Genomic DNA, 23446 nt, shown 5'->3' with positions numbered 1-23446 from the left:
AAAGGTCTGAATACTTATTTAGATAAGGTTTCTGTTAATACATTTGCAAATGTCTAAACCTGTTCGCTTTGACATTATAGGGTATTGTGTGTAGATTGAGGAAATGTTTTATTTAATACATTTTAGAATAAGGCTGTAACAAAGTGGAAAAAGTGAAGGCGTCTGAATACACTAATATTAACATCCATGGTGATCACCTGGATTACTATGGCTCAGCAAGCCTTCGAGATGCTTGTTTTGTATGATATGTCAGGACTCCCCTGGAGCAGTTCAAATGTATTCATACCATTAAAACGCTTACACCAGGGGGCAGTGTAACTAAGCAAATCAAGGCACTGAATGCAACACCACTGGGAATCAAGAATTTAAAAAAAATGCTTTTCATTATCACTATGAAACAAGAAGGTTAACTTTGGGTGCTGTCTCTTTTATTTAATAAATAATTTACAGCATAAACAGTTTGTGTGGCACCGCTTTTGTCCTACATACAGTTTGATCTTTCTGGCTTCTCCCAATCGGACGTTTTTTTTATTCCATATTTTTCTACCGTTACAAGTCTGACAACCTCTATTCACAATCAAGTTCAAACCAAGTAAGAGCCAAGTGAAAAAACATAAAGTGCTTTAAAATGAAAAGACATGAACACCAAACAAACTTTCTTGTATTCCCTTTGTAGATATCTAGGTGGATGGAATCAAGGTTAACTTGTCTGCTCCTGAGCAGGTAAAGGAATGCTCTGAAACTACAGTAACCAGTTAGATTCCTGCCATTAAATGATAGCTGAAAACTAGGCCCTGACAACCCAACAGCTTTGTAATGTTCACGTTTTCACTAAATCCTTTTTAAATAAAAAGGTCACATTCACCAAACCTTCTCATCTACAAAACTGTAGTGATAAATTCAACACAACAGATAATACAATATTTTAGCAATTCAACAACACAAACATATACAATCACACATGTGGAACATATATCAAACTCACAATACAAATTACATCTATAAACACAAGATTCAGTGTTACAATCATTTTTGTTTCTTTGATCATCTTTTTAGGCCAGACTAAGAACAAACTGCACATGCTCCCATAGCAGTAGTTTGGCCAAATACTTCAGTGTAAGGATATTACCTTGTTAAGTTGTTTAATAGATGAGTGCTAAGGGACTAGGAAGGTAAAACCCCAAAATATTCAACCGAGATGAAATAGAAAAAAACCCCGAAGCAAATCATCTGACAAGGTTTTATCCTTACTTGGATATACAACAAATAATGCAAATCAAGATTTCAACCAGAATGAAAGGTTCAATGTTTTCTTCATATAACATGCCTTTGAAGTATTATCACCATAGCATGATTGACATTTAAAGGCAAGGTTCCTGGCTCGCGGAGACTGCATTCACGGTAAACGCTGCATGTGTCGGCTCAATCAGAAATTACCTTTCTATAGCGCTGAAGTTCCACTGTACGAATTTAAACGAGCCCTTAGGCTTACTAGTGAATGAAATGATTACACAGACAATGCAATGGGGAAACTACAACACATCAAAATGGTACTGTAGATCAGTGGAGGTTGGTGGGAGGAGCACAGGCTCATTGTAACGGCTGGAATGGAATCAGTGGTGCAAAAAGTACTCAAATATCATACTTGAATAAAAGTAAAGATAACTTAATTGAAAATGACTCAAGTAAAAGTCACCCAGTAAAATACTACTTGAGGAAAAGTCTAAAAGAATGTGTTTAATATACTTAAGTATCAAAAGTATGAATCATTTAAAATTCCTTATATGAAGCCAACCAGACGGATAGCCAGGGTCACACTCCAACATCTACAAACAAAGCATTTGTGTTTAGTGAGTCCGCCAGATCAGAGGCAATAGGGATGACCAGGGATGTTCTCTTGATAAGTGTGCGAATTTGACCATTCTGTCCTGCTAAGCATTCAAAATGTAATGAGTACTTTTGGGTGTCAGGGAAAATGTATGGAGTAAAAAGTACAGAATTTTCTACAGGAATGTAGTGAAGTAAAAGTTGTCAAAAATATAAATAGTAAAATACAGATACCCCAAAAACTACTTAAGTAAAACACTTTAAAGTACTACTTAAGTAATTTACACCACTGAATGGAATAAATGGAAAGGAATTAAACACAACATATGGAAACCATGCGTTTGACAAATTTCCATCGATTCCATTCCAGCCGTTACAATGAGCAAGTCCTCCTATAGCTCATCCCACCAGCCTCCACTGCTGTAGCTACATGCATGTCACATATGACAGAAGATCAAATTCAAAACCAGAAACTGACAGCTTATTTACCATGCTGCGCTGAATAAGTCCATCCACTAAGTTCGAGTAGTAGTAGCACCAGCGTTCTACACAATCCAAATGGAAACTCTATTGCAAATGGAGAGAGAGGTGAAAATTCAGCTGTTGGGAAAATTGTTGGCACCAGGGCTTGTTCTTTGGCAAAGATTAAAGCCATAAATTAACAGGTCTACAGACAGATGCAAGTCGTATGTTCCCTATAGCGGCGCCATGTCAACACCCTCTTTTACATACAGGGCCTGCTCTCTACAGTGGTCAGTAACCACGTTTCCATGTGACTAAAATCATTCCGTATAAAACAAATCATGACAGCGGTGTTAGAAACAGGAGGTTTTGGGAAATGTTATAAATGCCGAGAAATAATTTGTTCATTCAACATGGTGGGATCTTTTTGTGTTGGTAAAATTAATTATGCGAGAAATGGCAGTGGAAACCCCTTTATGCGCAAATATTAATAGAATAACCATCATATCGAAGAACTTGGAGTCACGTGATGATATGGTGTGTCCTCCGACTAGGGAAACAATGCCGTTTATTAGACTACAGATGAAATAAATAATGAACTGCACAGGGTGGTGAAAGTGCACAGTGATGAGCTTGATGCTCCTTTCCAATAAATGTTGAGGGTCTTATTCTGGTGACATGATTGAGTGTCATTATTCTTGCTCTTATCCATAATAATCTCATAATGTAGACTAGTTTACCTGCACTGTATCTGCCAGCTGTTGGCTAGAGCGCATGTGCCAAGACCAGAGTAGGCACATTTTCTACAATTTGTGACAAAACTATCGGTAGAGTTGAAAATACGATGGAAACACATTGAACTTAAAGTACATTTTGTGTGCACTATGTCATCACACTGATTTGTATCCGCAACAAGTCCATTTGGTGGAAACACCACGGGTGAGAAAACATTTTATTTTAACCTAGTGTGACTTTACCTTTCTCAAACCCATCACATTACCAATATACCTATATCTGCGGGGAACTGTTGACTGCTTAGACAAAAGAAATCAGTCACAAATGATACATTTCTTGGCCATGATACATTGTACATGAAAGTTGGTTGGTTGATAGGTGAATGAAGAGAGATACTGTGTAAACGTGATCTGCGTTCCTGCATTGTGTGCCCTTGGTAAAGTTTGTTCAGAGCTTTTTCCTTATGAACATCTCCATTCCTAATTAGACCTGATACAAAAAATACATTTATCATACTTAACACTTTAAAACGGCAATATTTGAACTAAGTCTCCTTGACACTGATTGACAGGTAAAAAGTTGTGAAAATATTTTTTTACTGTCTGCCAGTTCACTTAGAAGTAACCACTTGGCAGGCAGAGGCAGTTTCAACTGACTCTAGGCCACCATGACGGTTCTATATTGGAACCTGGGGTGCAATATTACAACATTAGGAAATATTTCTCCCAAGGAAAGATTTCTTGCACTTTTGAGTAACACACTCTCACTCACACACACAACCGTTTCTGGAGCACACAATTAACCACAGAGGTACGCACGCACGCACACACACAGAACAGACACAGACAAACAAACACAATGTTACAAAAGACCTGGCGTTATGACCTATTAATCTCCACAGCAGACAACTAGACTCGCTGCACTGACATCCTTTTGGCTGAGAGCTTCCTCCAAAAAGCTACAGCTTTTCCAAAGCTGGAAGATGATCAAACAGGGAGCTACTTCTGGCCAGAGGTTAACAAAAGCCCCTGTCATGTCCTCTAGCCCAGACCCATGAGCCACAGAGTGCTCCACTGGCTTGGAACCAGTGAGGAGATCAGCAAACTCTTCTTTCTGCAAGAGATAATCTCATCTCGCTCCCCATAGGCGCATGCAGTCCCAGTGGGAATGTGGGATTTAATCCCAGCTTGATATCCAAAGTACTGGGGCTCCTGGGCTCTCCTCACTCACCACCACTCCCCTTCAAAGGACCAGTCCTTAAACCAGCAGAATGAATGTAATGATAGGTGGGAGCACATAGAGCTCACCTCACCACCAGATGGAAGTCAACATATGACGACAACAACAAAACGATGAAACCATGGCTGGGATGAGTTTGATTGCACATGGGCTGCTGTCCCCTCAGAGGCATGGAAAGGCTCACTGACTCCACTGGCCACCACCCACTGAGGACAGAGCAGTGGTGGTGAAGTATGACACGGTGAGAGCACTGTTTCACACCCACTGACAGCTAGCATAATGAGGATGATGTTGGCAGGGGACTATAGATGAACAACACAGCCAGAAAGTTGAGGAGGACTAGCGAGAACACATCTGATCTCCTTGGCGCCGCATTACTCCCAAATGCATCCTTTTCATAAATGTGGTATTTGTCCTTGTTGGAGTGGAGCATTTTCACGTCCTCAAAGGCATAGTAAGCAGCCATGGTGAAGTTGACGTCCCCAGAGGAAAGCAGGTCGAACACACAGGACTGGAAGTAGAGGTCCTCCACTGGGAGGTGCTCTTTACACTTAGCCATGGCAGCCTTGTAGGTAAACCCATGGGGCGGGCTGCCAGTCCTGCTCAGGCCGTGGCCCTCCACTGCACGGGCCCTGAATGTCCTGAAGTCGATGCGTTGGTTGGCGGGGCAGCCGTGCAGGCAGAGGTACAGGTCCTGGTTGTCTCGATCTTCTACAGAGTTCACTACTTCTTCTGGCATCCGCACAGCAAAGGTCAGGTATCGCCCCACCTGCCGGACCACAATGGTTGTTCCGATGTAGCGTGCGTGGATCTCCACCTGCTGCCCAGGCACCTTCTCCACGATGCGTAGCGTGTTGGCCCCGTGGCGGTCTCCGCCGTTCTTGGAGCCATCGGCGAACGCTGCAGGCAGCTCGTCTGTCTCTGCGTGATACATCTTCTGGTCCACACACTCCTGGAAGTTCTTGAAGATGATTGTCAACTGTAGCAAGAGAGAGGGGAGGAGATTAGAAATAGCAGTCAGCACAACAATAGTTAACTCAGTCAATAGGTTTCAGGTAATGGTGGAGCCTTTTGAGGCTGAAAATAGAAACGGTACATATAGACATCAAATGAATGAAATCATTGAACACCAGTTGAATTTATAAACTGTATGGAGGCTCTCTATTGTCATGTTTATGAGGACAAGAGTTAGTGGTAGGGCTACACAAATGACTGAGGGGTATCTTTGTGCTTTGGCATTAAGAACACCAGTAGTTTGTGTAATGCAGACCCATCTACACCACCACCCCAGTGTCACATTTCAGCTCTGCCTCAACATAGGGGAGGCCAAAGTAAACGGCCTCAGAAAACATGGGTATAGGCCATGTTAAATCGGGCCTTAGTGTGCAGACACAAAGACGAGCCATTCATAGTGGTGAAAAACGTGACTGTGAACCCCAGAACTGTGCTCTGGGGAGGGGCACTGGGCCAGTAGGGGAGAGCATGCTCTGCGGCTAATTAACTAAGGTTGGTCACTTCTCCGCTTGCATGGTTTCATTAGGACGCCAGTGAGCCGTTGTCACAGAAGTGACCTCGGTACAGCCGAGAGGCAGGCAGCCGAGAGGCTCTGATCTCAGAGTGGAGGGGGCAGAGGAGCACCAAAATGCCCTACCCAATGAAGTCATCTGCCACCCAGCACACCCCTCAATCTCCTCTGTTTTCAAAGGACAACTTTATCTAAGAACAAGCAAAAACCTCTACAAAAACCCTGTGCATAAAGAAACAAATTGCTTCATTAACCGTCCCCTTAATGAAGGTAGTCAGTGTTTCCCCTATATTCATTTGGCAGCGGTGGCCCATCGCTGCTAAATTGTCGCCACCTCTAAAATAATATGTAATTTATATATTTCTGCTGAGAAGAGCTTTTAAATGGATAGTCGTTGGCTCAATGACTGGAAGTCTAAGGGAACAGCTAGCATGTCACACTGGTAGAGTATACAACCGACAGTTCCCATACACTGCAGCAGGAGCCAATGTTAAGCAGAGCTCCAGCAATGCCATGGTCCATCTATACCCAGGGAAGTATTGTTTGTATAGGCTGTAGCATGGCTTTCCCTTTGTCCAGACTGAATAACTTAAAAAGCTGTCTAATTTGTTTCCAAGTACAGCTGTGTACAAATATAATTACCTTAAGTGCACAGAAAAAAAGCCTGAATGCTGAAAGTGCATCATTAGGTCTGATGATGGAAAATTGGTCTCTCTCTTTATGTGATCGAGGACAAAGTTTCAGTGTAAACCCTGATGTCAGTATACAGCGCACAGAGGCCTTTTGGTCACACAATCACGATTGCCAAAATGTCACCAAATGTGGACCGAATATTAAGTGAATTCACAGACTACAAATGCTCAGGGTTCTTTGTTTTCCCCTTAAGTTAGTGAAAGCCATTTCAGGGTAAACCCTCCAGGCCGTCCAATGTACCATAGAAGCAAAACAATGATAATTGATGAGGTATGAGGGCCAACTAATGTGGAGAAAATGTCGGCAGTTTCCTGCATGGCTTGAGCACTTAGTTAAAACAACAGTTTCTAATTCACATACACACAATGCTAGGGTATGGACTGCTACACATACAGTGGGCCTAACATTAGTCTTGGCTGTTAACAAAACAAAAAAAAGCGAGAGGGCAGGAGCCACCTGGTAACGTTTGATGTTTATACTGCTGTTTTAATACTGGCATATCATTTGTAAACCTTATCAAGATCAACAATTGGTCTGTGTATTGCCTCTTGGTCTGCGATGGAACTGATCCAAACATTAACCAGAGTCCACACGGCTGTTCCTACCCACATTAAAGAGGCCCAGAACCTTACATACGAAGGTCTTACTTACGATACTATTTCTTGATTTGAGAGCTCCTACAAATTAATCACTGCAGTACAATTTGTCCGTTTACTGACTCAAACAAGCAGGCCAACATATTTTCCCATTCCCTGAAAGGGCTTTCTTTAGTAAGAAAATGGCAGAAAATGGCAGAATAGAGGAGTACCAACCTTGGTCAGGGCAGACAACAAAATGTTCCCTTTCCTAAAAACCTCTACCTGGCATTTTAACACAGCTTTCCTTTATGGGCCCATATTGGAAACTCAATTATGTAATAGTGGACATAGCTAGCTAACAAGCTATATTTTTTGCTATTTCTGAGTTCTTTACTTAGAACACTTGTACACTCCTCCACAGCAGTGAGAAGACAGGTGTTATCAGAAGTTTTTTGCAAGGTCTGTTGGTAATTCTATGATAAGGGAATTGGTGACATTTTACTTCAAGTGAGTAGTTTGGCAAGGTTTCGGTCCTTGGCAAAGAATTAATCACAGAATACTTGATCAGTAGTTAGAGTGTCTGGGGATGCCTGACGTTGATAACTGTGCTGTGCCCACAATATAGTCAATATGTCATGGATTCAACATGTGAATATGATAGAGAGATGTAGAGGCTCCTCTCACCTTGCTGGTGGCCGTAGCAGAGGAGCCAGGCACGACAGGTGTGTTGGTCACCTGAACAGACAGGTATTTGTTATGGATAAGGGGCCATGCTCCCTCAACCTTGCAGGTCTGGAAGTCGTCGCTGAAAGTACGGAGGTGCGGGTCTCCAAAGAAGCCACAGTGGGTGTAGTTGGGTGGCGAGGATTGGCGATGAAGGCTGCGTTCGTAATGACACTGCTCCGGCCCATCGGAGCGCTCCTGGCTGTCAGGCTGGAGCTGTGGTGGTGGAGCGGGGGTCCGGGCTCGAGGCTGAGTTGTAGGCCCCTCCTTGGAGCAGTTGTTCTGGCTCATGAGATCCTCTATGCCATGTTGGGCTGAGTGGTAGGCCAAGTCGCCTCTGCAGGTGCGTGCGGTGCGGCGTACACAGTTGTTGTACGCCCGCAGCGCAGTACAGAACTCCTCCTCTGGGCCGGAGCTTGAGGTGGAGGCCCAAAACTCTGAGTTACACTTGAGGATCTTACACTGCAGACTCACTGTAGAGAGAAGAAGAAAACATTAGGACCATAGTCCACACAACAACGGAAAAACCAATACTTACAATGGACAGTTTTTTTATGCACTAAAGAAATAAAATAAAAGCAAGTGTTATACAGTCTTATCTGTGTGTTTGGAAACCTTAAACAATAACCTATGTAAGGGCAATGCCTTCTCTTTAGACTTCTATAATTCCAAAAAGCCCTGCAGCATCCCCCAGTGTCTCAAGACAAATTGAGCATTTATTTCCATTAAATAACTCTGACCTCATGTGTAAAGAAACCCAAAATTCCACCACATGTGGATTCCAAGTGGCTGCAATTTGCCAAGTTCAAATCAATTCTGCTCTGAGATTTCATAACACTCGATGAACACAACCGCATTCTTAAAGAACATACAGCACACAAAGTGAGATTCACAGTTTAAGAGATACAGTGGACATGCAAAAGTTAATGCATCACCAAAATATATATTTTTGTGGAAGACAAGGTGTATTAATTTAACTTGTAAAAAAATATACTAAACTTTATTTCAACAGGGACATTGGGGATAAATTATTAAAAACTCCAACATACACCTCAGGCCACTCTTGTAATGGCACCGGAGGAGATGACTGCCGTTTTACGAGCTCCTAACCAATTGTGCTGTCCTTTTTTGCGCTATTTGTAACTTATTTTGTTTCTGCCACCGTCTCTATTGACCGAAAAGAGCTTCTGGATATCAGGACAGTGATTACTCACCTCGTACTGGATGGACGCGAAGGATTTACTTCAGACAAGGCACAAATCCCCGTCATTTGCACGAAGAGAGAAATATCGGGGACGTAGGTCAGGGTGCCTTGTGAGGATTCGACGGCAAGTGGCTAATCCACCGCTGCCATCAGTCCTATTAGCCAACGTGCAATCATTGGATTAAAAAATGGATGAGTTCCGATCAAGACTAACCTACCAACGGGACATTAAAAACTGCAATATCTTATGTTTATCTGAGTCATGGCTGAACGATGACATGGATAACATACAACTGGCGGAGTTTTCCGTGCATCGGCAAGATAGAACAGCTGCCTCCGGTAAGACAAGGGGTGGCGGTCTGTGTCTATTTGTAAATAACAGCTGGTGCACAAAATCTAATATTAAGGAAGTCTCAAGGTTTTGCTCGCATGAGGTAGAGTATCTCATGATAAGCTGTAGACCACACTAGTTAGCATTTTTCGTAGCTGTCTATTAACCACCACAAACCGATGCTGACACTAATACAGCTCGTTGAGTGCAGTCTAAGGCCAAAAGCAAACAAGATAATCCTCATCCAGGTAGCGCTCCTAGTGGCCGAGGACTTTAATGCAGGGAAACTTAAATCCGTTTCACCTAATTTCTACCAGCATGTTACATGTGCAACCTGAGGAAAACTATAGACCACCTTTACTCCACACAGAGACGCATACAAAGCACTCCCTCGCCCTCCATTTGGCAAATCTGACCATAACGCCATTCTCCTGATTCCTGCTTACAAGCAAAAACTAAAGCATGAAGTACCAGTGACTCGCTCAATACGGACGTAGTCAGATGACACAGATGCTAAGCTACAGGACTGTTTTGCTAGCACAGACTGGAATATGTTCAGGATTCTTCTGATGGAATTGAGGAGTACACCACAGTAGTTACTGGCTTCATCAATAAGTACATCGATGATGTAGTCCCCACATACCCCAACCAGAAGCCATGGATTACAGGCAACATCCGCACTGAGCTAAAGGGTAGAGCTGCCGCTTTCAAGGAGCGGGACTCTAATCCGGATGCTTATATGAAATCCCGCTATGCCCTCCAACGAACCATCAAACAGGCAGTGTCAATATAAGACTAAGATTAAATCGTACTACACCAGCGCCAACGCTCGTCGGATGTGGCAGGGCTTAAACTATTACGGAATACAAAGGGAAGCACAGCCGAGAGCTGCCCAGCGACACGAGCCTACCAGACGAGCTAAATGACTTCTATGCTCGCTTCGAGGCAAGCGACGCTGAAGCATGCATGAGAGCACCAGCTGTTCTGGACCTCTGTGTGATCACGCTCTTCGTAGCCAATGTGAGTAAGACCTTTAAAACAGGTCAACATTCACAAGGCCACAGGGATGGATTACCAGGACCTGTACTCCGAGCATGCGCTGACCAACTGGCAAATGTCATTACTGACATTCTCAACCTGTCCCTGACCGAGTCTGTAATACCAACATTTCAAGCAGACCACCATAGTCCCTGTGCCCAATAACACCAAGGTAACCTGCCTAAATGACTACGGACCCTTAGCACTCACGTCTGTAGCCATTAGGTGCACCATTATCCCAGAAACAATAGACCCACTCCAATTTCCATACCGCCCCAACAGATCCACAGATGACTCAATCTCTATTACACACCACACTGCCTTTTCCCACCTGGACAAATGGAACACCTACATGAAAATGCTGTTCACTGACTACAGCTCAGCGTTCAACACCATAGTGCCCTCAAAGCTCATCACTAAGCTAAGGACCCTGGGACTAAACACCTCCCTCTGCAACTGGATCCTAGACTTCCTGACGGGCCACCCCAAGGTGGTAAAGATAGGTAACAACACATCTGCCACCCTGATCCTCAACCCGGGGGACCCTCAGGGGTGTGTGCTCAGTCCCCTTCTGTACTCCATGTTCACCCACGACTGTGTGGCCAAGCACGACTCCAACACTATCATTAAGTTTGCCGACGACACAGAGGTCGGCCTGATCACCATCAACGATGAGACAACCTATAGGGAGGAGGTCAGAGACCTGGCAGTGTGGTGCTAGGATAACACCTCTCCCTTAATGTGATCAAGACAAAGGAGATGATCATGGACTACAGGAAAAGGAGGGCCGAGCACACCCCCATTCTCATTGACTGGGCTGTAGTGGAGGAGGTTGATAGCTTTAAGAGCCTTGGTATCCACATCACCAACGAACTATCATGGTCAAAACACACCAAGACAGTCAGTAAGAGGGAATGACAACACCTATACCCCCTCAGGAGACTGAAAAGATTTGGAATGGGTTCCCAGATCCTCAAACAGTTCTACAGCTGCACCATCCTGACAGGTTGCATCATTGACTCTGTACCGTTACCTCCTGTATATAGCCCCGCTACTGTTATTTTATTGTTGCTCTTGAATTCATTTTTTTTTTTTTTATATAACTTTGTTTATTTCAGAAAATACTTTAACACTTATTTTTCTTAAAACTGCATTGTTGGTTAAGGGCTTGTAAGTAAGCTGTAAGGTCTACACATCTTGTATTCGGCGCATGTGACAAATACAATTTGATTTGAATTAGTCAAAACAAGCTACTCAGAAGTGTTAACTGCATAAATTCCCCAGTTGGTATCCTACCCAGTGTTTTCATTTATACTATATCCTCCTGTTGCATGGTTAAAAACCAGAAATCAGTCTTTAAAAAAAACCCACCAGGGGTGAGGAAAGACCTTCCCTTTGGAGAATCCAGCTCGTTGAAGTGAACCAGAGGGGGTATGAGTTTATGTGAGCCAATGTGGGAGGGGGTAGTCTTATAGCTCTGAATGAAGACAATGTAATTTGCCATTGAGAAGAGACCAGCAGAGTCATAAATTAGCCCTGTAAAGGGATTAGGTTGAGTTTCATCAGCAATGGGGGGGTGGGGGGGAGGGGGCTCCAGGACCAGAAGAGAGGTCTCACTATTCCACAGTTCAAACTGGATATAAGATATCCACCTGTCCATCGCAGAAGGCTGTAATCAAAGAGTAATGCAATTTTCAACAGGCATTCCCTGGTACTTAAATTACATGACCTGAAATTGAAGTTGCTTTGGGAGGCATGAAATAAGGGGTGGGTATATAGGAAATAATAGATATAATTAACAGCAAATACAATTAGATCTCCTAGCTGTCGCCTATTAAACAAACAACCTTCAGTTTAGGTCTTCATTTCCTCCACCAAACTTTCCCTCAGAACTGAGCAGCCAACACTTTCACACTTTTAGTTGAATGCTGATGGCTCTACCACACCACAACAATGATTCCACCCCCCCAAATGACACACCACTCCCGCCTCAGCAACAAAAGGCATGTATCACCTCTCTGATAAATGGCAATGAAATAATAAACTATAATAAACTTCAAAAACGAACACTTGCTTTTGTCATTAAGTGATTTGAAAGAAACCGATAAATGCTAGGCCATCACTGTAAATAAGAATTTGTTCTTAACCGACTTGTTAAATAAATACCTAGTTAAATAAAGGTAATTTTTTTATATAAAGGTTGGAAAATGGGCAAATTGAGTTCTATGGGGCATGGAGATATGGTATTTTTGTATCTCATAAACAGGAAAGTAAGACCATTATTAGCTGTGCTTGATCAAGTTTTATTTCATGTTTACTTTTACTAGAACCATGCAGGTCAAACAATTAATAACCTAAGCATGGTTTTGAATTGCTCATGGGGAAATTCGATGTACAGTTCAGGGTAACTTTACTTGTTTTGACCGACGCCAAAATAAGTCAAATCAAGAAAGTAGGCTACTTTAGTAAAGGGGATAGAATCGGTAAACCCTACCCCCATCCCCCCAAACAAACAACCGCACGGGGGTGTAGCCCTTGAGTACCCTAGAGCTGCGTAAAACGGTTAAATTAAAATAAGACGTTATTTCTATAACTAACAGAAAAATTACTACGAATAGCATAGGCCTCAAACTCACAACATGGAGCACAAGAAAAGCGAAATAATAGGCTGTTTGCACCGACACAGTCGATTCCACAGGTCTGATATTTTATGCATTTTACCAGTGTTGACATACAATTTATTAAGTAAGTCTTCAATTTTTGTTGATACACTCATATTGTCTTTTTAATACTATTTGTAAGTCGCTCTGGATAAGAGCGTCTGCTAAATGACGTAAATGTAAATGTACTATGTAAGCTGCAAAACTTGCAAGTGTATGCTACATTTGTAGAAAATGTGCTGCTTTGGCACGACGGCAAACGCTTTTGCTAAATGTAACAATGTATTTATGAATCCATTATGTGAAGCTTGTTTCGATTTAACATTGTATCCGTGAATATTGCCTCAATGTAACAATGTGTCTTGTCCTTTTCATTGTGTGGATTTTGCCATCATCGTGGTACTGGGCTAACCTTGCAAGACCTCAAGAGAGTATAACTAAACAAGGATTGTAATAACTACATAAAATCATATTAACACTGTTTACAGACGCATGATTCAATTAGTATCTCTAATATTATCTTACCAGAAGGAAACAGGCAAAGAAACACAACAAGGATCTTGCCGACTTCAAGCGCCGAAGGTCCTCCTGCTCCTTTCCCCATAACCATCCATCCAGCACGGGGTCGCACTTCTCTCCTCTCCCTGGTGGAATCAAATGAGAAGGTGGAAAAAATGAATTAGGAGCAATTCGTATCGTCTATCTGGTTGAATAACCCAAATCAGAAGGCTACATGAGGTCTGGAGTTATGGAATGCAGTCATGTCCTCGAACAAGAACTTGGTTCGAACTCTCGAAGTAACTTCGCCTTCTTTCTAGAAGCCTATTGACTGCACTCGAATTCCTCAGCAAACAGTGAAAGCTGGTAATCGATCTTCCATTTACGGCGTGAGGGGATTCGATTTTATCTGGCCCGGTTTCGCACCGGCTGAAAAGGGATTGCGTTCGTTTTGTTGCTTCCTGGGCGTGTGCCGTCATGTCTAGATGGGATACAGTTTTTATCCCCAAAAATGTGGGGTGCATTATAGCTAACCCTAACCCCTTTCCTAACCTTAACCAAATCATCCTAAACTGCTACATTAATTATCCTAACCTGGCGTGTAAGTTCTTCTAAACCTGCTATGAAAACAACATTTTGACAAAAGCTGTATCCTAGACAAAACCTGCCAGAATCAGATGCCAAACAACTGGCCTACACTGGCTCAAAACAAATGTGAAGTAGTCACCTAGGTTATTCACGTGGAGTAATGAGTACGATTTTATGTTTTCACATGCAAAAGTAATTGCTTTTGATTTATAAAAAATGAAGACTAGTTTGAAAATTTGAACATATATTTTATGGAAAAGAGATGTATGTTTCTGAACGAAGACCAATGCTCTTTTGTTGACAACATAATGGAGCAGCGCTCCTTTGTTGACAACATAATGGAGCAGCGCAGATTACTGTTCGATTTGAGCAGGCTCTCCTCCCTCACCGTTTTTACCCGGTCACGTCACGGGCCATAGACTGGTGCACCGCGAGTCAGTTTAATCGAACTTCCTCAGTGCCAAGAAGGTGCAGTTTAGGCATTTGCCTACTACTGACTGGGCCAATGAGGTGCGGTTGTTCCAGCTTTCGGCCCCTCCTAAGTGTCAAATTACACCTCAATGTGTAGATTTGTTCGTTGTAGTCACGTTGCGTCTCTTGTCAATTGTTTAATGGGAACAGTGTTTTGCGTTGCTGCTAACAGCACATGCTAACCTAAATAATAGTATATGTCGCGTAAATATATGTTGGAGCAGGTAAGCCTGTAACGTGGTGAATCGCACTTATCGTGTGCTTTGACCTATAGTTCATATGAAACGTACTAACCATCCTTTTTAACTACACTGAACAAAAATATAAACGCAACAGTTACGGTTCATATAAGGAAATCAGTCAATATAAATACATTCATTAGGACCTAATCTATGGATTTCAAAACTGGGCAGGGGCGAGGCCATGGGTGGGCCTGGGAGGGCATAGGCCTACCTACTTGGGAGTCAGGCCCAGCCAATCAGAATGACTTTTTCCCCACAAAAAGGCTTTATTACAGACAGAAAAACTCCTCAGCAGCCCCTCCCCACTCAGACGATCCTGCAGGTGAAGAAGCTGGATGTGGAGGTCCTGGGGTGGCGTTGTTACACATGGTCTGTGGTTGTGAGGCCAGTTGGACGTACTGCCAAATTCTCTAAAATGGCATTGAAGATGACTTATGGTAGAGAAATTAACATTCAATTCTCTGACAACATTCCTGCAGTAAGCATGCCAATTGCACACTCCCTCAAAACTTGAGACATCTGTGGCATTGTGTTGAGTGACAAAACTGCCCATTTTAGAGTAGCCTTTTATTGTCCCCAGCACAAGGTGCCCCTGTGTAATGATCATGTTGTTTAATCAGCTTCTTGATATGCCACATCTGTCAGGTGGATGGATTATTTTGGCAAATGAGAAATGCTCACTAACAAGGATGTAAACAAATTTGTGCACAACATTTTAGAGAAATACGCTTTTGGTGCATATGGAAAATGTCTGGGATCTTTTATTTCAGCTCACGAAACATGGAACCAACACTTTGCATGTTGCATTTATATCTTTGTTCAGTACTGTTCAGTTGGGGAACCCTGCTATAAGAGGTGCAGAAGCTCAAGCAGTAGAACATTTGAGGTGCCGCTACTCAGCTCAAATGAGCTCCTGCTCAAGTCAAGCACTGAATAGTAGTACAAAAGCTCTATCTATGACACCATGATGACTGACACCTGACAATGTCAAATATGTCAAATGATTAGTGACATAGGCAACTTAAAGCCATCATGTAGGGTACAAAAACCAATGAGATCTACACAGAATGATTCAGTTAAGTGATGATTAGATGCTATTTGTGACAATCTGTGTAGAATTGAAAATGGGTGAAAAATTATGGAGATAAAAAAACAGCAAAAAAGATAGTAGCCTTACTAATCAAAAAGAGGATGAGAAATCCTGATATAAGTAAAAAAGATACTTAAGCAAAACTTGTTCTTTAAGCTGTGTCAAATGATATGTTATGCTGGTTAGTACACTCTCAACTAGACCAGTAGAGATGTCACTAAAGCAAGTCATGTCCTTTGTATGGCATAAAATGTTTCTGACCATGTTGATCCATTCTTTTTATCCTTAAATATCAGGCAATTAAGGTGGCTGATGAAATAAGACATTGAACTTATTGCTGCACAATTACACTTCAATGAGAAGATATTTAGAATAATATCCAGCTGAGAGGTTATGTAGGCTTACATACATACTGTGTAGGCTAATAAGGTTATACCATTGAGATAGATAGAGTACTCATCATGGATATAACCAATTTTAAAATGGACATTGCCATTGAGGGTGTTCGCCATTTTAAAAGAGTCAACTGGGTGGGGATTCCAATGAGTTGGGAGAAATCAGCCAATTAAGAAGAAGAAAATGTACTACTTTAAAATTGACATTTTGTCACATGCGTTATCATGGCACAGATACAAAGATGGGTCTTCTATCTCTATGGGTTATACTAGTCTATTAGGGTTGATGAAAAACCCTGGGGACATTAGCCTACTGGAGAACCACCAAACACCATCCAGACTAACTATTTTTCTGGAAAGAGATAGAACATGGGCAATGGCTATAGATTAATATGACTCTGAATTATCAAACCAATTTGTTGGAACTACATGTGTTTTAGTGTTTGGTTGGGCCACTTGAGTGGTATTACAGTGATAGTAGGCTATATTTCTTAACATACTAACTAACTTATGTTCTGTAAGGACTGGGAGGTGTTTTGCATTGCTTATGAATGTGTGGTAATTGACATGTAGCCTAGACTTGTAGAACATTTAATGACATCTCACTGTACATATGTAGGATCTTAACTTGGGCCAGTTTGCTACACCAGCAAAATACTCCTGCAGCAACAGGAAATGTGAATTATTATGTGGATTATAATGAATGGACCTTTTGGTAGGGGTTGATACATTTTTCTTAGTTAAAAATCTAGTATGAAATTTAAAAGTGGAAATTACAAACTTCAAAAGCCTTAAATACACTACATTTTTACATTTTCTGCATTGCAGGAATGTTCTCCTGCAACAGGGAGATCAAATTAAGATCCTACATCTGTAGGCCTAATAGCAATATCAAAGGCCCCCATGTAAGGCCTCCTGTAATGCTAGATAAAACCACATTCACCCCAAACTTAATCAGTCCATGGAACAAATGGATGTTTTGATCTTATTTTGCCATCACTGACCTTGGAATATAAACGTAGCGCCTATCCGTACGCTTACAATACCAAGGCCTACATGTCGATTGAAATTCATAAACTTAGTCTACTACAATGTTCCAGTTGGTTTCATTAGGCTGTATTTTGGGGAGATACACTAATAATGCATCTGGCCCATAGCCTATACTGTATGACACCGGGGAAATTACTTCACACTTTCCAACAGATGACACCTTTACTAACTCTAGATATCAAACCTCTCATCATGGCAAACGCACATGGCATTATGAGTGCGGGGATAAGTTTATATGTCATAAAACTTGTCTTTGTGGCGCTTTAGCGCAATTATTAGGCTACAGTAGCCTACAACTGTTAATCAGTCATCGACATTGAATCCTGATACTTTCCCGTTTCCTTTCTATCACAGCGAATAATGAAGCCTCTCTTTCTGTTTTTTATTTGTTCAAAACACAAATATGATAGGCGCTTAATTGGAAGCTGTCTTATAAGCTTCCAATTGCAGTTTTTTTCCTGTGTTTGATTTGAGCAATGTGAAAGAGGAGAAGCATATGATATTGTAGGCCTAATATCATCATATTGAGTAAATATAAATATTTTTCACAATGATGCACTTACAATTACACATAGGCCTATGAGGTTATACAATTATTGATAAAGCAATGCCATATGTCAACACATTGCCATGCTTATAATAACATTCAAAACATATTATTACAGTTGGACAACTTGCATTGCGAATTCTATTTTGTAGCCTGTACTGTGTTTGCAATTGGTCTATTTTGCCCCAAAAAATGTAGCATAAAGAAAATGTCTATAGCCTAGCACACAAAGCAGGGTCTAATTTATTAAAAGAGTAATCAACACATGGATAATCATTACTCTTTACAATATAAATTGTCTCCTATAGTCCACTGACAAAAATAGGAAAGAACCCTTAGACAAAAATGACCCATTGACAGAAATATCACCAATCTCCACCGACATTACGAGTTTAGATTTCAGACTTCAATTTCTCTCTGAAAATAGCCCAATTGTCATTATATTGAGAAACGACCAATACCAACCTTCGCGACTGCATGGAGCTCTCCAAGTTTAGCTGCCGAACGCGAGGAAAGCGAAAATGCGCGAGCAAGAAGCCACTCCGATATTCCACCCGAAATACCGGTAGCTAGGTGTTGTACAGCACGCTAATCCAAATGTAGCGAGTATAACATTGTTTAAATTGGTGGGAAATGCCGCCTTCCATGCATGGTTTCCTTCGATGGTGTATCGGATAACGAGTGTGATTAAAGTATTTTTTTTCACACAATAATTCGCTGGTAGTTGAGATAGAGAACCTGGTCAATTAACTGATTCTCCTACACTTGGAGGCAATTCGTCTGCCTCATTCCTTTGACTAAACAGTCACCCGATATAAAGAACATGTCTCATAAAATATGAATGGAATTTAACTCCAACAGTTGTTCTCATCTTTGCGCTTGTATTCCTGCACTCAGTTTAGTTGGTTCTTGTTGATGTTGAGAGTAAGAGCCCTCGGGACACCGCTGCTGCTCCACATGGACTGCTGATATCTCTGGCCTGGCTCGTTTCCTCCCCTCGCTGTCGTGAAATGGCTAGTTAGAAAGTGTGAGAGAGACAATGATCGTCTCTGCATGACGCCGCTGGTACCCCACTTCAGTCCCCCGACACCTCACGCCGTTTCAGGCAATTGGTGAATGTTTAGAGTGGGTATGATTATTATCCACTGCTGCAACAAATGTTAATTAACCACAATAACTAAGATTCATGCTCCTCCTCCACATTTCGTTCCTCCCACTACTTTGTATTACAACTATAACAACAATAACCACTGTTATCAAATGGTAATAATAGTAATGAAGACTGTTATAGTAGGCTACAAATCAAATGAAATTGTATTAGTCACATACACATATTTAGCAGATGTTATTGCGGTTATAGCGAAATTCAGAAGTATCTAACAATTCATTAGACAGTAGGCCTATTTCACATTTATGCCAAAATTGCCTACTATTGGAAGGTCTACAAACCTGACTCAGTTACACCAGCTCTGTCAGGAGAAATTGGCCAAAATTCACCCAACTTATTGTGGGAAGCTTGTGGAAGGCTACCTGAAACTTTTGACCCAAGTTAAGCAATTTAAAGGCAATGCTACCAAATACTAATTTAGTGTATGTAAACTTCTGACCCACTGAGAATGTGATGAAAGAAATAAAAGCTGAAATAAATCATTCTCTCTACTATTATTCTGCCGTTTCACATTCTTAAAATAAAGTGATGATCCTAACTGACCTAAGACAGGGAATTTTTACTAGGTTTGAATGTCAGGAATTGTGAAAAACTGCGTTTAAATGTATTTGGCTATGGTGTATGTCAACTTCCGACTTCAGCTGTAGCAATGTAGTCATTTGCAGTCACAGCTTAGGTCTGCCCATCATTGATAGCCATTGAGCCATTGATAGCCATCGGCAGCGTAGCCTAGTGGTTAGAGTGTTAGACTGGTCACCGAAAGGTTGCGTTCGAATGCCCGAGCTGACAAGGTATAAATCTGTCGTTCTGCCCCTGATCAAGGCAGTTAACCCACTGTTCCTAGGCATTGAAAATAAGAATTTGTTCTTAACTGACTTGCCTAGTTAAATAAAGGTAAAAAACATTTTTTTAAAAGAAGCAGCATTTAACATTGATGTAACAGCACACACATGAAAGGCTGCCACCCAAGTGTGAAAATAATGGCTTTAGAAGTGCCGGATGCTGGCCCCATCTCAAACACAGCTGGTGGAGCGGGTGCCTGCCTCGCTGCAGCAAGAGGCCTGTGGTCAATTAATACAACTAGTCAGTTGACATCAGTATGACAGACTCTGCAGTTTTGTAGAATGATTTACTGTGCTGACATAGTAGATAGAACCACTATAGAAGGCCCACTGTATTTTTTGCTTTAAGATATAAAGATGTCAAGCTCATTGTATTTCATCTGTCATTGTCAGATGCAATCAACCACATTATTACACAGAGTAAAAGAAAGGATCAATAAATCCTTCCTGTGGCTCCATGTGATTTCCTTTAATTTGCTTTCACCACTGAATACTGACATGAGGAATCTCATTATTTGGTATAATGGATTAAATAGTTTCATTTAATCCATTATACCAAGTCTGTCAGGTCTACACCCACTGTCACGGTTGTCGTAAGGAGAAGCGGACCAAAGTGCAGCATGTGTGTCGTTCCACATTTTATTCACACTGTGAAACTATGCAATACATAAACATACACTAAAGAACAAAACAACAAACCGTGATGCAGAGGTGAAACATACACTACTCAAAAACAATCTCCCACAACCACAGGTGGAAAAAAACCCTACTTAAGTATGATCTCCAAATAGAGACAACGAGGACCAGCTGCCTCTAATTGGAGATCATCCCAAACAAAACCCCAACATAGAAATACAAAACTAGACCCTGACAACATAGAAATAGAAAACATAGAAAAAAAACTGTCATGCCCTGACCTACCCTACCATAGAAAATAACATCTTTCTATGGTCAGGACGTGACAGTACCCCCCCAAAGGTGTGGACTCCGACCGCACCTAAACAAAACAACCCAAACCCCCCCCCAAAACAAAAGAGAGGGTAGGGTGGGTAACTACTGTCTATGGTGGCTCTGGTGCAGTACACATAACCTTCTCATCCCGCGGATCCTCCAACAGAGGCGGTTCCGGTTCGGGGCATAACTCCCGCTCCGCCCGCTGATCCCTCTGCTTCTGTGCCACCGGACCGTGGATTGTCATCGGTGGAACCAGACTGTAGATCATCGCCTGAGGCTCTGTATTGCAGACCGCCGCCAGAGGTTCTGGGCTGCAGACCGCCGCCGCCGGAGATTCTGGGCTGCAGACCGCCGCCGCCAGAGGTTCTGGGCTGCAGACCGCCGCCGCCAGAGGTTCTGGGCTGCAGACCGCCGCCGCCAGAGGTTCTGGGCTGCAGACCGTCGCCGGAGACTCTGGGCTGCAGGCCGTCGCTGGAGGGTCCGGACTGGGGAACGTCGCTGGAGGGTTCGGACTGTGGCCCGTCTCAGGAGGTTCCGGACTGAAGGCCGTCTCAGGAGGTTTCGGACTGGGGACCGTCACCGCAGGCTCCATGCCATGGATCATCAGTGCAGGCTCCGCGCCATGGATCACCACTGGAGGCTTTGTGCCATGGATCATCCCTACAGGCTCCGGGCCATGGATCATCCCTACAGGCTTCTTGCCATGGTTTATCACAGGAGGTGCCGGGCCATGGATTATCACTGGAGACTTCGTGCCATGGATCATCACAACAGGCTCCGGGCCATGGATCATCACTGGAGGCTTCGTGCCATGGATCATCACTGGAGGCTTCGTGCCATGGATCATCACTGGAGGCTTCTTACGTGGAGCCGGAACAGGTCTCACCGGACTAGGGAGGCGCACTGGAGGCCAGATGCGTGGGGCTGGCACAGTTGGTGCCAGACTAGTAACACGCACCTCAGGGCGAGTGCGGGGAGCAGGAACAGGACACCCCGGACTGGGCAGGCGAACTGGAGGCCTGATGCATGGGGCTGGCACAGGTGGCGCCAGACTGGTAACACGCACCTCAGGGCAAGTGCGAGGAGCAGGCACAGGGCGTACCAGGCTGAATAGACTCACTGGAGGCCGGGTACGTGGGGCAGGCACAGGATATACTGGGCCGTGGAGGCGCACTGGAGATCTCGAGCGTAGAGCTGGCACAACCCGTCCTGGCTGGATGCTCAACCTAGCTCGACAAATGCGGGGCACAGGCACAGATCGCACCAGCCTGTGAATGCATACTGGCTACACAGTGCGCATCACCGCATAACACGATGCTTGCTTCATCACTCGCTCCCCACGGTAAGCACGGGGAGTTGGCTCAGGTCTCCAACCTGACTCTGCCAATCTCACCGTGTGCTCCCCCAAATTTGTTTTTGCAGCTGCCTCTCGCACTTGCCTCGTGTCAGGTATAGTGCCTCGTAATATCGCCGCTCCGCTTTAGCTGCCTCAATTTCCTCTTTCGGACGGCGATACTCCCCAGCCTGGCTCCAGGGTCCTTTCCCGTCCAGAAGTTCCTCCCAAGTCCATTCCTGTTTCTCCTGGGCACGCTGCTTGGTACTTTGGTGGTGGGAGATTCTGTCACGGTTGTCGTAAGGAGAAACGGACCAAAGTGCAGCGTGTGTGTTGTTCCACATTTTATTCACACTGTGAAACTATGCAATACATAAACATAAACTAAAGAACAAAACAACAAACCGTGACGCAGAGGTGAAACATACACTACTCAAAAACAATCTCCCACAAACCCAGGTGAGAAAAAAAAACCTTCTTAAGTATGATCTCCAATTAGAGACAACGAGGACCAGCTGCCTCTAATTGGAGATCATCCCAAACAAAACCCCAACATAGAAATACAAAACTAGACCCTGACAACATAGAAATAGAAAACATAGAAAAAAAACTGTCATGCCCTGACCTACCCTACCATAGAAAATAACATCTTTCTATGGTCAGGACGTGACAGTACCCCCCCAAAGGTGTGGACTCCGACCGCACCTAAACAAAACAACCCAAACCCCCCCCCAAAACAAAAGAGAGGGTAGGGTGGGTAACTACTGTCTATGGTGGCTCTGGTGCAGTACACATAACCTTCTCATCCCGCGGATCCTCCAACAGAGGCGGTTCCGGTTCGGGGCATAACTCCCGCTCCGCCCGCTGATCCCTCTGCTTCTGTGCCACCGGACCGTGGATTGTCATCGGTGGAACCAGACTGTAGATCATCGCCTGAGGCTCTGTATTGCAGACCGCCGCCAGAGGTTCTGGGCTGCAGACCGCCGCCGCCGGAGATTCTGGGCTGCAGACCGCCGCCGCCAGAGGTTCTGGGCTGCAGACCGCCGCCGCCAGAGGTTCTGGGCTGCAGACCGCCGCCGCCAGAGGTTCTGGGCTGCAGACCGTCGCCGGAGACTCTGGGCTGCAGGCCGTCGCTGGAGGGTCCGGACTGGGGAACGTCGCTGGAGGGTTCGGACTGTGGCCCGTCTCAGGAGGTTCCGGACTGAAGGCCGTCTCAGGAGGTTTCGGACTGGGGACCGTCACCGCAGGCTCCA

At 43.4% G+C, this 23446-nt stretch overlaps 1 protein-coding gene across 2 annotated transcripts; it reads right to left on the bottom strand.

Annotated features, from left to right (window-relative positions):
• Positions 1-3209: 3209 nt before the first annotated feature.
• Positions 3210-19063, bottom strand: LOC115151984 (repulsive guidance molecule A). 2 transcript variants are annotated; one of them, XM_029696387.1, is made up of 4 exons: positions 18362-19063; positions 13541-13659; positions 7744-8255; positions 3210-5242 (listed from the first exon to the last, which is right to left on the bottom strand). In XM_029696387.1, the coding sequence occupies exons 1-4, from the start codon at positions 18373-18375 to the stop codon at positions 4535-4537; spliced, it is 1353 nt and encodes a 450-aa protein (XP_029552247.1). In that variant the 5' UTR covers positions 18376-19063; the 3' UTR covers positions 3210-4534. The 2 variants fall into 2 exon arrangements, with proteins under 2 accessions (XP_029552247.1, XP_029552248.1); XM_029696388.1 differs by having other exon boundaries at positions 18750-19063.
• Between the last annotated feature and the right edge of the window lie 4383 nt (positions 19064-23446).

The sequence above is a fragment of the Salmo trutta genome, chromosome 17, assembly GCF_901001165.1.
Source record: "Salmo trutta chromosome 17, fSalTru1.1, whole genome shotgun sequence".
NCBI lineage: Eukaryota > Metazoa > Chordata > Actinopteri > Salmoniformes > Salmonidae > Salmo > Salmo trutta.
This window is presented reverse-complemented; position numbering and strand designations above follow the sequence as displayed.